This window comes from Periplaneta americana, chromosome 12 (genome assembly GCF_040183065.1).
Source record: "Periplaneta americana isolate PAMFEO1 chromosome 12, P.americana_PAMFEO1_priV1, whole genome shotgun sequence".
NCBI classification, from domain to species: Eukaryota; Metazoa; Arthropoda; class Insecta; order Blattodea; family Blattidae; genus Periplaneta; species Periplaneta americana.
Window position 1 is genome coordinate 42,486,190 of NC_091128.1, and position 13,679 is coordinate 42,499,868.

Below are 13,679 nucleotides of genomic sequence, written 5' to 3' on the forward strand. Positions count from 1 at the left end.
CAAAATGCATAACGTCATCAGGAACGAATCACAAGACCCACACGTTTAAATGTAACCGACCTGCAACGTGATTGGCTGCCGGAAATAAGAGCGACGGGACTATAGTGAAAATCAGGAGGAAGTTACAGTGTTGCCACCATAAAAATTTGAGGAGTCCTTTTGTTCCTTGCGGTAAACAGCATTTAGGTAAATATATTAGTTACTGAGTTATAGAACTTCCTTCCTGGTAGTGTTCATTCCGGACATTGTATGTGTGTGCACATGCGTGCATGTATATATATAGTGAATACATTTTTTCTTTCCATAAATTACTAAAGAAGTAGAGTGGAAGTGGCAGTGCACAGCGCAGCCGCTCACATATGTCCCACTGAGCACTCGGTTATGAGTCTAGAACACATGAGATTAATCATAAAAAGAACAGTTTTTCATAATTTTAAATTGTGAAAGTACAAAAATTTACTTACTTTTAAAAGGTAACTAGTGGCTTGTACAGCAAATGCTGCAAACTAAGTTCATTAGACATTCCAATAAACATTTTTCAGATTTATTTTCAATGAAGAATACCAGACATTCTGAAAGTTATTTGCTTCCATAATAATGAAACGTACTCCCTCTGAATGGTTTTTATACCAAATACTTTTTCTTGAACCTACACACCTTCAGTTTTTGAGTTTGAACGCGAAAATGAAGTAACAATGTCAGGACGATCAGTGGGTTTTTCATGTGGGAGTAAAGCAATAGCTATGTCAGGTTATTGTGGATTGTAGGTAAAAGTTAAAAAAAAATGTCAGGTTTGCTGTTCTTTCGAACAATAGACCCAGCATTTTGGTATAGCTGCTGCATGTTTCGTGAACTACCTTGAAATGTAGAAGGCAGCATATATATATATATATATATATATATATATATATATATATATATATATTTTTTTTAACCTGGTAGAGGAGATCTTGCTGAAATGATCGGGAGACTAACAAAATCTTGTAGGCCTCTTATTTTATCAGTAAGTCATAGCTTTTGGTCTTTCCTTAGGAACCCTAATTTTTATGCTCTCTCAAGCCAATAACGCATATAAATACCTACACCACACCACCATTAAATATATGAAAATGATCCAACCCCACTTGATTAATAACTATAAAAATATTTGATTTTTAATAACAATATTATTATCTCACGTAAGTTTTATAGTTTTCCTTAACATATACTATATAGCCACCACTAAGTAAATTATAGAAACAAGATCTAATTTAAGATATTCTCTACATCTACTTCTATAACCCCAAAACGTTTCACTTGCATATCATCAATATAGCATTAATATGTATAATTAATGAAAAATAGTCACAGCATAGCATTAACTATAACAATATATCATTTCCGATGGTAATAATGTCATCAAACCATCTCTAGTTTTGTAGGTTTTAATATCCAATACACAGCTGTACTCAGAAAATTACACACCACAGAATCAGACCTATAAATTATTTTTAGTAAGTCTTGAAGTTTTTAATAACCAATTGAATTTGACCTCTAAATATGTTGGCATTCTTGAAGGTCATGGCCTTCGTGTAATGTGTTTACTGTAGTGTGTGTTTTGTTTTATTCTGAAATGCAATTAATTCTCAAAACTGACGACAAATGAATTTTGGAAAATAGGAAAATTATGTTGAAAAATTGACATTTCACTGAAAACTACTATTTTTCTGAAAAACTTTGGGTTCCAAGCTTCAAAATGAGGGGTGATTTATTAAAATCCACTCAGCCGTTTTCCCGTAATTTCCATTACCATTTCAAATATATATATATATATATATATATATATATATATATATATATATATATAATATATGTTGCAAGTGCTCCCCATTTGTAGCAAGGCCGGTATTGTAGTAACTGAAAACATTTTGATTCTCATGTTGTGGCTCTGCATCCGAAATGTTGGTATTTCTTCTCTCTTTTGGTAATTGAGAGAGAGAGAGAGATTTTTAATTCACAGATGTTGCAATGCTGCAAACAGTACGAGTGCTTCTGGAGGCTATTGCTCCATTTTTCGATCGAATTACTGTAGATCAAAACGTAAAGTATTCAATGAATTAATTACGCAAATTGTTTGGTTTTTAATATTCTTTATTATGGTATAACCTCTTTAATTCTAAATTTAATACCATGAAACTGTTTAACATTCACATTATCTGTTGATTAATTTGGTTTTACTTAATTACAAAATAGTAAAGAATATACGTTCTTATAAAACAAAACTATTTCCATGAAAGATTCTTTACATTTTATGTAAACTCAGAATAGCATTGTTATGATTATGAATACACGTTGTAACTCAGTCTCCATTTAAGTTATCTTTGAAGAAATTAAAAATTAATTTCGAATAGAAATTAAATTTACAGTAATGTGTTAAGTGTTACGTATAAACAGTAATTAGACCGAAAGATTCCTGATGAGACGTATTTGTTTACATCTCCTCTCGCAAGTCTTATGGAGTGGAGTTCCACTCATCTCCACCACGGAGCACTGATCTCAAAACTATTGGACGTATCAAAAAACATATTTGGCAAAAGTTGTTTGCATTGACTTGATCTATTATCTCTGTGAATTAATGTAATAGGTTCCCTCCACCCTGTAGGCTAAATGTATGTATGTGTGTATATATACAAAAGTCAGGGAAAGTTACAAAATGTGTTCAATATGAGAACTGGCTGCTTGATAACATGCTTCAGTTCGATTCTCCCAGCTGTGTAAGACCTGCTAGTTTGGTGGGAGTGATTTTTGAAATGGAGTCGGTGATCCTTTGTTAGAGATGATCTATTTGTTAATGTTTTCGCTGTACATCATGGCCTTTATGTGACTCCACAGATAATAATCCAGGGGTGGTATGCCTGGTGACCGTGGTGGTCATTCAACAGGACATTGACAACCAGCGGCGGATTTTCAGGGGAGGCAAGAGAGGCTGAGCCTCCCCTAATATTTTACCAGAACACAATACGGCAGTAATAATTTCAGCTGAATTAAGATCACGGACAAGTTACAGCAAATGACGAACATTTTTCCTTTTATATTAATTTGATTATTCACTACGACTGAGATGTAAGTTACGTGAAGTAGACCACATTCAGTTGTGATGCCCGCTCGCTATACTGTAGACAGTATAAATAATTCGTACCGAAAAATAACAGATAGCGCTGTAACCTGTATAGTCGACATCTAGCAGCCTGCTGTGTCTATGCAAGAGCGGGAAAGAGGAGTCGGCTACATGACGCTACTCCCCGGTAACCATGACAACAGCAGTTCAACCAATAAGATAGCTGGTTAGAACTTGACTAGAACATGCGAAGGGAGCCGATTTGGAGACGTCCTACCCACCGCTGGACTGTAGGCCTACTGCTTAGTCACAGCCGGTTTTGGCTGTATTTGGAAGCTTTCTCTCTTTCTATCTTCATGGTTTTAGAAAATTGAGTTACGTGTTGTTAGTTTTCTCTCCCTGCGTAAAAGTTTTCATTTATGTTGTTCGATTTTCCCTTGTTTGCGGGTGTTCTTGTTATTTTATTCTTTTGTGTTACGAGATGTATTTACTTATACAGTATTTTAAATCTGTGGCGTATACTGGTTAAAGGGTTTGGGCTACCGCTGACCCTATTATTACACAAAATATATCTAACAATTACTTTAATTTTAATTACTATGGTAAAACTAATAATACAAAATTATTACATTATGTTATATTATGAACTTTTTCTTTTGTAATTTCCTTGGGCTACCGCCAGTAGCCCTGGTAGCCCGCAAAATACGCCCCTGTTTTAAATATATCGAGAGTTTAGAAACAAATGCAGATGTCTCTAGCTTCTTCTAGTAGCAGTTATTCAGTATGTTGTGGCTTATTTGATCGGTTTGGGAAGAAAGAGGAACGTCCAGTTAATTTGCTGTAAAATTAGGCTATGTAATAGTAATGAGCAAGACCCGGATTCTTGGTTCGAATCAATTTTGTTGCTATCTTGTTACTCTCGAAATATTGCTTTTCTTATTCGTTTTATGTAGCAAAGAGTAACATTCTTAAATGTAATATGACCTAAAAAGACCTAATTCGTAGGTTAGGACTTAAAGTGTCCCAAAGAGTGGCAATCTTTACCAAGCCGTTGTAATATATTAACAGTATGTTGTTTATTTTTATTTTTTCCCTAAAATCATGTAAATTCCTAAACATAAAATTTAAAATCCTAAAACATAAATTGGAAAACCTAATTTTAATTTTTTAAAATCTATAAATTCTGTGCTTGGTAATGAGGTACGTCACAGGCCTTATATTTTTATATTCTCATCATTCACGTCTTGGCCTCCTCAACTTTCAAACCCACCGTCTGCTACTGTTGACAACCAATCTACCTTCCTGGGAACTGTTCATGTAACCACATGTGAACAATGATACCATAATGCGGTGGGGCATCATTTTGTTGGAATATACTGGAAAATTTCCCTTCTTCATTGAGGATGCTCGGGAAAATACTGTCTTGAAGCAGTTCCTTGTATCCTTCAGCACTGAGTTTAACTTCGATGAAAAAAGGCCTGACGATTGTTGTTCCCTTTGTGCCACACCAAACCATCAGCTTTCCTGCCCCTTGAATTTTACACGAATCCATCCAATTGTGATTGGAATCACTCCAGTACCGCCAGTTTTGCTTATTGATTTCGCTATTAATGAAAAAATTGGTTTCGTCACTGAACAGAATTGAAGACGCAAAATGTGGGCCCTACCTGATGCGTTCACGTGCCCACTCACAAACTTCCAGCTGCCGATCTGGGTCATATTCAATAAGGTGTTGCAACATCTGCAGCTTGTATGGATGCCAGTGATATGTGTGCAGAATTCGGAGCACACTGCTTTTGCTGACATTGTGTTCCATTGATAAACGTCGAGAGCTTTTATGAAGGCTCTTGGTGAGTGCAGCTAGAACTGCAACTGCTGTCCCTTCATCTGTGCTTGTTCGTGGTCTTCTGGAATACCGTCTGTCTTGCACAGAATCAGTGTCCTTGAATCACTCCAACAACTTGGCTCTCTGTCTGGATGTTGCCATTTGAATTCCACAGCCGTTTCTCGGTAGTTACATTCAGCCATTAGTAAAATCACTTCTACTCTTTCGTCTCTCGTTAACATGTCAGAAATCTGGGAAAAAGAGAAACATAAATTTTACCAATGTAACCTGACTTTTGCTCCTTTCTGTACATACATACATACACTAATGTTGCGACTCTGATATAACCTCTGCAGTTACAAGCGTCGTTAAATAGACCATAATTTTTTAAAAACTTACACTAATGTTTGTGGTAATTGCAACACCAAGAAGGATACATGTGACTGAAATTAAATTGATACCATAGATTAGGTACATGACAATACACAAATGATTAGAATTACAGAACTGTATCCGATCTGTAACCGTGAGATTTCAATATGGTGTGAAGCCTTCATGCCCCGCAATCAGAGCCTCTAAGCGTCATAGCATGGAATCAAAGAGGGCCTGGATATGTTCCTGGAGAATCTCCCTCCACGCAGTTTGTATGCAAGTCGACAAAGCATCAAGAGTGGGTGTTGGAGGACCATGACGAACAAGTTGCCGACCAACCATATCCCAGACTTGTTCGATAGGCGACATGTCTGGTGAATGTGCAGGCCAGGGAAGAAGTGATACCCGGCGTTCTTCGAAGAAGGCTTTCACAATACTCGCCACATGTGGCCGGGCAATGTCCTGCTGAAATATGGCATGTGGAGTTGTCTGAAGGAAGGGCAGTACTTTGGGCTTTAAACCTCCCTAATTTAGCAGTTACTGTTCAGATTTCCCTGAATATATAGGAGGCGAGATCGCATATTGTATCCAATGGCACCCCAAACCATCACACTAGGCGTTTGTCCACTACGCCGCTCAACAATGCAGGCTCTCAGATTGCGTTTACCACGGTAGCGTCTAACACGTATATGTGGCCATCATTGTAGGACAAGTTGAAGCGGGACTCTTCCGAACACACTACATTTTGTCACTCAGCACTCCAATGACAGCATTCACGTGCCCATTGCAGTCTGAGGCGTTGGTGGTTTCTGGACAATGGACCCAATGCAACAGCATGAGAGCCACTAGTCCAGCCCTCAGAAGACAGCGACGAACTGTTGACGCAGACAGGTCCACACCCATTGCAGTACTCCAACGTCGACTCAGCATTGTGGATGAAGCTGTATGGACCATCATGGCCATGCTGACAAGATGGCGGTCATCCCGTGCTGTGGTCACATTACGTGGTCCAGTACCCGCTCGTCTCTGCTTACGACCCTCTTCTATCCACTGCTTCCGCACACAGATCACTGTACGAGCCGAAATGCCACAGTATGACAAACCTGCTTCCCGGAGACCAACCATTCTGCCATGTTCGAACTCATGTGCTGATATTGCTTCCTTCCACGTCGACGAGGCATACCTGCACTAGCTTTCACGTTTCCACTTCATTTGGAAGTTCTGCGCTGACTTAGCAAGGCATAACACTGACCGTGCTGGTGACACATGAAACGTCACTGTTGGGCCTGTGTGTATGCGATCTCTCTGGAAACATAAACAATTATTGGTGGTACACTGTTCTACACATCTCCTGAGTTTGGAGTCGTTTGGGCCATTCTGTCTGGGTGTTGCACTTTTCACAAATAGTAGTGTGCATACATACATACATACATACATACATACATACATACATACATACATACATACATACATACATACATTCATACATACACACAGACAGACAGACAGACACACAGTGGCACACACACACTCACAGAAGGGAGGGGGAGGGATAGGAAAAGAGCGAGAGAGATGTGAAGATTTTAACAGCTTATTCCTTGGATAGAGCACAACAAAAAATTCTAATATCAAATTATTAGTTTTCAAATGAATACTTTTCTCAGAAAAAATCATTTTTATTTTCCATTAAATATTAACACTGTTTTACTCGATAAGTACTATCCATACAATTCTGGATTTTACTCTTACCTTTAGAGAAACTGATAAGGAATAATATATCCCTTTGTAGTTTTTCAATGAAAGGGACAGTTTTCTTGTAACTTAAATATAAAGATTAAGGTGTGTCATTATTAAAATAAAAAGATTAAGGTGTGTCGTTATTAAAATTAAAAGATTAAGGTCTGTCGTTATTTTTGTGCCATTAAGAAGTCTGACAACCCTACTGTAGTGACTAAGGGTTGGAACTCTGCTGTTCAGACAGAATGCATTTGTGCTTTTGAATGTGAACTGGTGATGTGCTGTTGCCAAACTATGCAGACATTCTGTCTAATTTATTAATTAATCATGTACTTAATTACAAAACTCATAATAAGTTTATTTGCTTATTTTAATGTATTCTGTTGTCCCCTTCAATCTGCACAGTTATATCATATCCATCCTCTATTTTGCGTGTGTGTCGCGCACTTTTTTCATCATGTAAGGGATAGAAAACTTGTTCATTGAGGCCAGTTTAGTTGACTGACACAGTTTTAATAGTCAGAATTAATTATGTAACCACACATCATGCATGAGAATAGAAATAGTAATTTATAGTCCCACATCTTTAATGTGTGAATTTTTACTGTTGCAGAGCTATCGTGATCTCACGCTGATCACACGGGATGGTTTTGGTTTGGTGATGAACAACTTAACACAACTCATCTTGGATCGCTATCTTCGCCTTACTGAGACAGTGCGAAGTCAAGTATTATGGCTGGTGCGAGAGATGATACGCAATGCTGTTAACAATGTGGACAACTTATGTTGGAACTTAATGAGACACGCTGCAGGTGGTGATGTCTCACCCAGAAACATTATGCTTGTCGAAACATTGCTGGATATTTACCAAGAAAACAGGTATAAATTACATTCTAATGACTTCATCATCTACATTATGATGTGGGCCATAAGGCCTGTTCTAACTCCAATCAATAAAATTCGCGTGAGGAAAAGATTCTTCAGGAAAAAAAGACAGGATACAAGAGAACAGAAAAAACACGTATTCATTACCTTTGTAGGCCTGAGCTACACTTCGAACTTTGCCAGTCGGTATGATTGATGCCTTCTTATCTTCTGTGTTGTATTAGCAACTGAATCAGCAGCGTTATTTCAAAACAAATGAAAGAACTTGAGACTCGGGTGTCACTTCAAACAAACGGGAAAATCTACATGAATGTCATACTTAATCCTTTCTCTTTCAAAACAAAAAAGATAACGTATAAATAAGTGAATTTCGCATGTGGTGACTGAAAAATGTTAAATACAAATGTGAAAACATGACTGAAAAACATATAACGTAGACAAATTTTAGTGGAGACAGGGCAGTGCCTTAGGAATTTAGCATATAAATACGAAAAATGTAGAGTGAATAACGTATAAGTGAGGTTATACTGCATAACATTTTTATATAGAACAGTCTGTTGTTACCTAAAGGCCAATTCACATGGGGATAGTTTACAGGACTCAAGTGCTTGAAGCAACTCGACTTTCCTTCGACTTTCCCCATGTGATATAGTCGAGACAGTCAAGTTGTGACTTGGCGGTCAAACAGAATTTAAGTTGACGACTCGTCAACTTTTGTGTCCACTTTCCCACCAAGCATTCAACTTGATTCCACCACTTTCCTCGTGTGAATGCTAACTTGTAGCAACTTGCAAGCAGATATTGTGGATAGTGTGGTTTGTTTGTATGGTTTGTTTAAATTAATAGCTAATTAATTTAGGTATTCAACTTTTATGCCCCACATTTTAACAATTACTAATTCTGCTTACAAATCATTTGGATTTGTAATTCGAAATTATTCAAGCAACCACCTGTTTTTGGGTTATGCCTTCACCTGGTTAAAAGCAAGTGGAATATGTTACCATAATTATTTGGAATCCTCGTTGCAAAAACAACGTTCATTCTATCGAGTTGATACACAATAAATTACTTAGGTTCCTATATTATAAGATATTCAAAATACCTTATCCATTTCAGTTCCCAGCTAGATTATTGAGATGAATTTTTGGTTCCCATATGCTCAATGACACAAGAACGACTTACTTGCTGATTTTCTCAGAAAAATATGAACAAAAATAATACTGATTCTGTTGAAATACTCAAACTAATTCCATTTTATATCCCTCCAAATATATGCAGAAGAAATTTGGTATTTAATATCTCTAAATCGAGGCAAATATCAAAACTTTTTCCTTGTTTTGGTCCTGCAATTTATTATCGATTTATTAAATTTCCAATTTTTTAATCATAATAAGCAACATCTCTTTCATGTTTTCATCTCTTTTATTTCTGTTGCTAATGAGTTTAATATATTATTACCTATTTTATACCTATTTTATAACTGTTGTCCATGTGAATTATTATCAATAACTATAAATTAAATTTATGTGAAGAAGGTGCTTTGATAGGCATCTAGCCTGTGTACCTCATAATAAACAAATAGACCCTATTTTTAGAAGTGCATGATATGTACGAACTTCCGTGGAATATACGGCACAAGAAAACTTCAATAATAATAAAAATTAAAATTAAACAAGAGGCAATTATTTCAGAAACTTGTTACGAAACTTAAGGAACAAGGTGTCCAAAACATTAATGTAGAAGTGGTTCGCAAAAAGATATTTAAAAAAATTTAAAACAGTATACCTTTAAGCATACAACATTCAGCGTGCATTTTCTACATGTGGAACATGGTTTCAAGTTTAGTGTCTCTGTGTGATCACAAATATGGCGTCAAGTTTGAGGCTTCAAGCACATGACTCCTGTAAACTATCCCCGTGTGAATCAGACTTAAGAGTAGGTTCCATGATGCACAGCCTGCCAAAGAAAAAGTGTTGTATAAGCATGCTTATTTACTGTTATCTAAATGAAATGACAGTAACAAATTGTGTGTGACCTATTGTTTCAGGCCATGGTTAGATAAGTTTCCAGTGTTAATTGCATCTGTGGTATACGCTTACTTACGACTCATTGAAGATCATGCTCTTCCACATCTTGCTGCACTGAGGCATAAAGAAGTTGGTTTTGTGGTTACACTTATCAGAGAACGTTTTGTGGATTGCCTTGTGATTGGTCGAGACTTTGTCCGACTTCTTCAAAATGTAGCACGCATTCCAGAATTTGAGCAACTTTGGAGAGACTTGCTCACAAATCCAAAATCTTTGTGCCCGACATTCACAGGTGAGTTATTTCATATCTCTAAAATGCTGTTTATGGGATTTTCCGAGCAATTAGAAAGTATGGTTGTTCCCGGCTGGAATAATCCTACCCTTCTGAATGATACAGGAATTTCACTTTTCAAACAATAGTTTGTAAATGCCTATAGTTTGAGGTTTTAGTAGGTACTTTGTTTCTTACAAGGAGCAGCTAAAATGCATGTATCCCACATCTCTTATTTTCTCCTAATCCAGTAAAGCGAAACAAAGTTGTAGTACTATTGTGTCGCTCATTTCACTCAGAGTATAAAGTGCAAATGAGTTTATCTACTGCTTTTAACTAACTAAATTGGCCTCTGTATCTTCAACCCTTAGGACAAAATAAAATCATGGATTGCGATGAACAGTAGCGATGTTAATATTTATGACTTCATGCCTTAAATCAGTGGTCAAGAAAATGTTTATTTTATTGCACTTAACAGCAATTGCAGAATATTAAAAATGTATAAAGTGTGTGAGTATACATTTAAATCAATGAGTTGAAGCATCACTGTAATTAGTAATTACTAATTATTATGTAATTAGGCCTACATATTGCTTACCGCTGCTTTATGCGCAGTCTTACCTATCCTATACCTGCCAGATATTGATATTAAATATTTCCATGATTTTACATATTTTGGTACATATTCAGCTTATTTTTCTTACATAAATATGTACATATTTCACACCTTGATATTACATAAAAATCCGGTCCCTACTCATAATGCAGTTTAATGAAAGTTAATATTGTTTTGTATTATCAAATTATTTGACTAATAATACTGAGAACTATGGATAATTGTTGGCATTTCTTTGATTATATTCTATTGTTGTTGTTATTGTTATTGTTATTATTACTATTATTATTATTATTATTATTATTGTTATTATTATTATTATTATTATTATTATTATTATTATTATTATTATTATTATTGCCACTGCGGCTGTTGCTATGATGTACATATTTATTTATATATTTGTTGAACTTTACCTAAATAATTTCATTTCATTTAAAATGCTGAATTTCGTTTATGAGAAATGCAATTCTGACGTAAAATGTTTCATTGCAATTATGTCTAAAACTGTTCTGGTCTTCTTTCTACAGGAGTATTACAACTTCTTCAGACCCGAACGTCAAGAAGGTTTCTGCAGTCTCGTTTAACTCCTGACATGGAGAGAAAATTGGTATTTCTTACATCACAAGTTCGCTTCGGTTATCACAAACGCTATCAAGAATGGTTCCAAAGACAGGTGAGTGAAGACCAATTTCATTCTACAGTGGAACTTCGAGTATTGTTATTTCTCCTAACCGTCATATGGTATGTAATGCCATTAAATTCAGCCATCAAAATTTTTCTCTATCATGGGACAGTACATTTCTCTTGGGTAATTAATTAACATTCAGTCCACACCTGTGGAGTAACGGCTAGCGCGTCTGGCTGCGAAACCAGGTGGCCCGGATTCGATTCCTGGTCGGGGCAGGTTACCTGGTTGAGGTTTTTCTGGGGTTTTCCCTCAACTCAATATGAGCAAATGCTGGGTAACTTTCGGTGCTGGACCCCGGACTCATTTCACCGGCATTATCACCTTCATCTCATTCAGACGCTAAATAACCTAAGATGTTGATAAAGCATCGTAAAATAACCTACTAAAAGAAAAAAAAATTAACATTCACACAATTTGGAGCATCCAGTTACGTGTCCAGTCAAAGAACAAGGTTATGAAACAGTGAAGACTTCAAGAAGGAAGATGTGTAGCTATTTCAGAATCCCAATCATCTACTTCAAAATCATTGACATCATTCATTTCATGGACTGCATTTTTCGAGACCACGAAGAATCCTCATCTGCTGATATACGTGGCAGTTTTCAATCTTATTTATTGCATATAGATTTATGACTTACATTCACCATAACGGATATCTTTTGTTTAAGTACAAGTTTGTTATTTCTGTAATTACAAATGTATGTATGTATTTATTCACACTGCAAATGGGTATATACCCGGTGGCAGTGGTAACTAATTACACTGAATAATGACAATTAATAATAAACACAACTAATAAAAACAACAATAATAATAATAATAATAATAATAATAATAATAATAATAACAAGGAGTATCCTAAATAAAATGAAGCATGGTCACTTAAAATAACATTTAAAGCAAATCTAATTTGTATCTTAACCCTAAGTTCGAACTAAGACCCACGAGTGTGACAGGTTCATACCTGCACAAGTGCCTTTTGGCACTACACTTATTTCGCTGTCAACTCACTTACTGCACTGATTCTACCTGATTTCACTAACACTTCTAACCATTTCACTGTTCAAATACTTTGCTCAGCCACTTCACTTACACAATAGACTTCACTGACACTACACACTTCACTGACAACACACTTCCTCACTGATACAACACTTCAAATAACAAGATATCAATTACACCCTCTAAGTAGTGTGTATAATATACTAACATCTATTAGTAAAGTCCTTAAGCCTATTTTTAAATACATTTTCGGTTATTGGTAAAGCCTTTAGTAAGTCTGCAGATAAAGCATTCCAGTCTCTGATAGTACGATTGAGAAAAGAAAACTTTCCAGTGTCCATCCTCTGTCTCCTTTCCCTCAATTTATATGAGTGGTCGTTCCTTGAAGAGTAATTTGGTGGCTGCAATCTATTTTTTATTTCTTTCCAGGCAGGCTCACCTCTGTATGTTTTGAACATTGCGCATAATCGAATTCGCGTTCTCCTGTCCGTGAGTGTGTCCCATTTTAATGGTGAATTATTACGACAACACTTGAGAGCCCGTTTTTGAATCTTTTCCAGTGTCTTAATATGTTCTAATCTGTAAGGATCCCAACATGCGGCACCATATTCCATTACTGGACGAACTAGTGATTTATATGCATCTCTTTCGATTTATCAGAGCCTTTCCTTAGTACCCTCATCACAAAGTGTAACGCTCTCCATGCCTTTCCCGCTGTGTCAGTAACATGTTCCCCACCATCCGAGATCGCTGCTAAATGTTATTCCTAGGTATTTACATTTGTTTTAACTTCCGGATTGGTTTCACTCCTTAACATATACGATGCGATGTTGTAGCATTCTGTAGACACACTTACCTTCACACCATAGAACATAAAATAGTAAAGTTTGAGAAATTAAATAACATTTGTTAGTAAATGTTTGTCCCACACTGTAGTTCTGTGGTCTGAAGCATCATGCCTTGGACTATCAGGAATGTGCTCTGATTCGAATCGTGAAAGGTAAGGGATTTTCATACGAAATTTTAGCTAGTTTATGGAATTGATGGCAACTCAGCATCGTGGTGAATTTGAGGAGTTACAGGAGTAGCGAAATTCAATTTTGTAAGCTAGCTACAATGGATGGTGGAATCAAATGTTACCTCTTGTTTGATGATC

At 36.2% G+C, this 13,679-nt stretch overlaps 1 protein-coding gene across 2 annotated transcripts in view; it reads left to right on the plus strand.

Moving 5' to 3' along the window:
• IntS3 (integrator complex subunit 3) overlaps positions 1–13,679 on the plus strand; it is a 181,593-nt gene that overhangs the window by 101,156 nt on the left and 66,758 nt on the right. For both annotated transcript variants that reach the window (XM_069841161.1, XM_069841162.1), the window contains exons 3-5: positions 7,645–7,910; positions 9,964–10,235; positions 11,361–11,506. In XM_069841161.1, the coding sequence (XP_069697262.1) occupies positions 7,645–7,910; positions 9,964–10,235; positions 11,361–11,506 (684 nt within the window). The remainder of the gene's footprint in view (positions 1–7,644; positions 7,911–9,963; positions 10,236–11,360; positions 11,507–13,679) is intronic.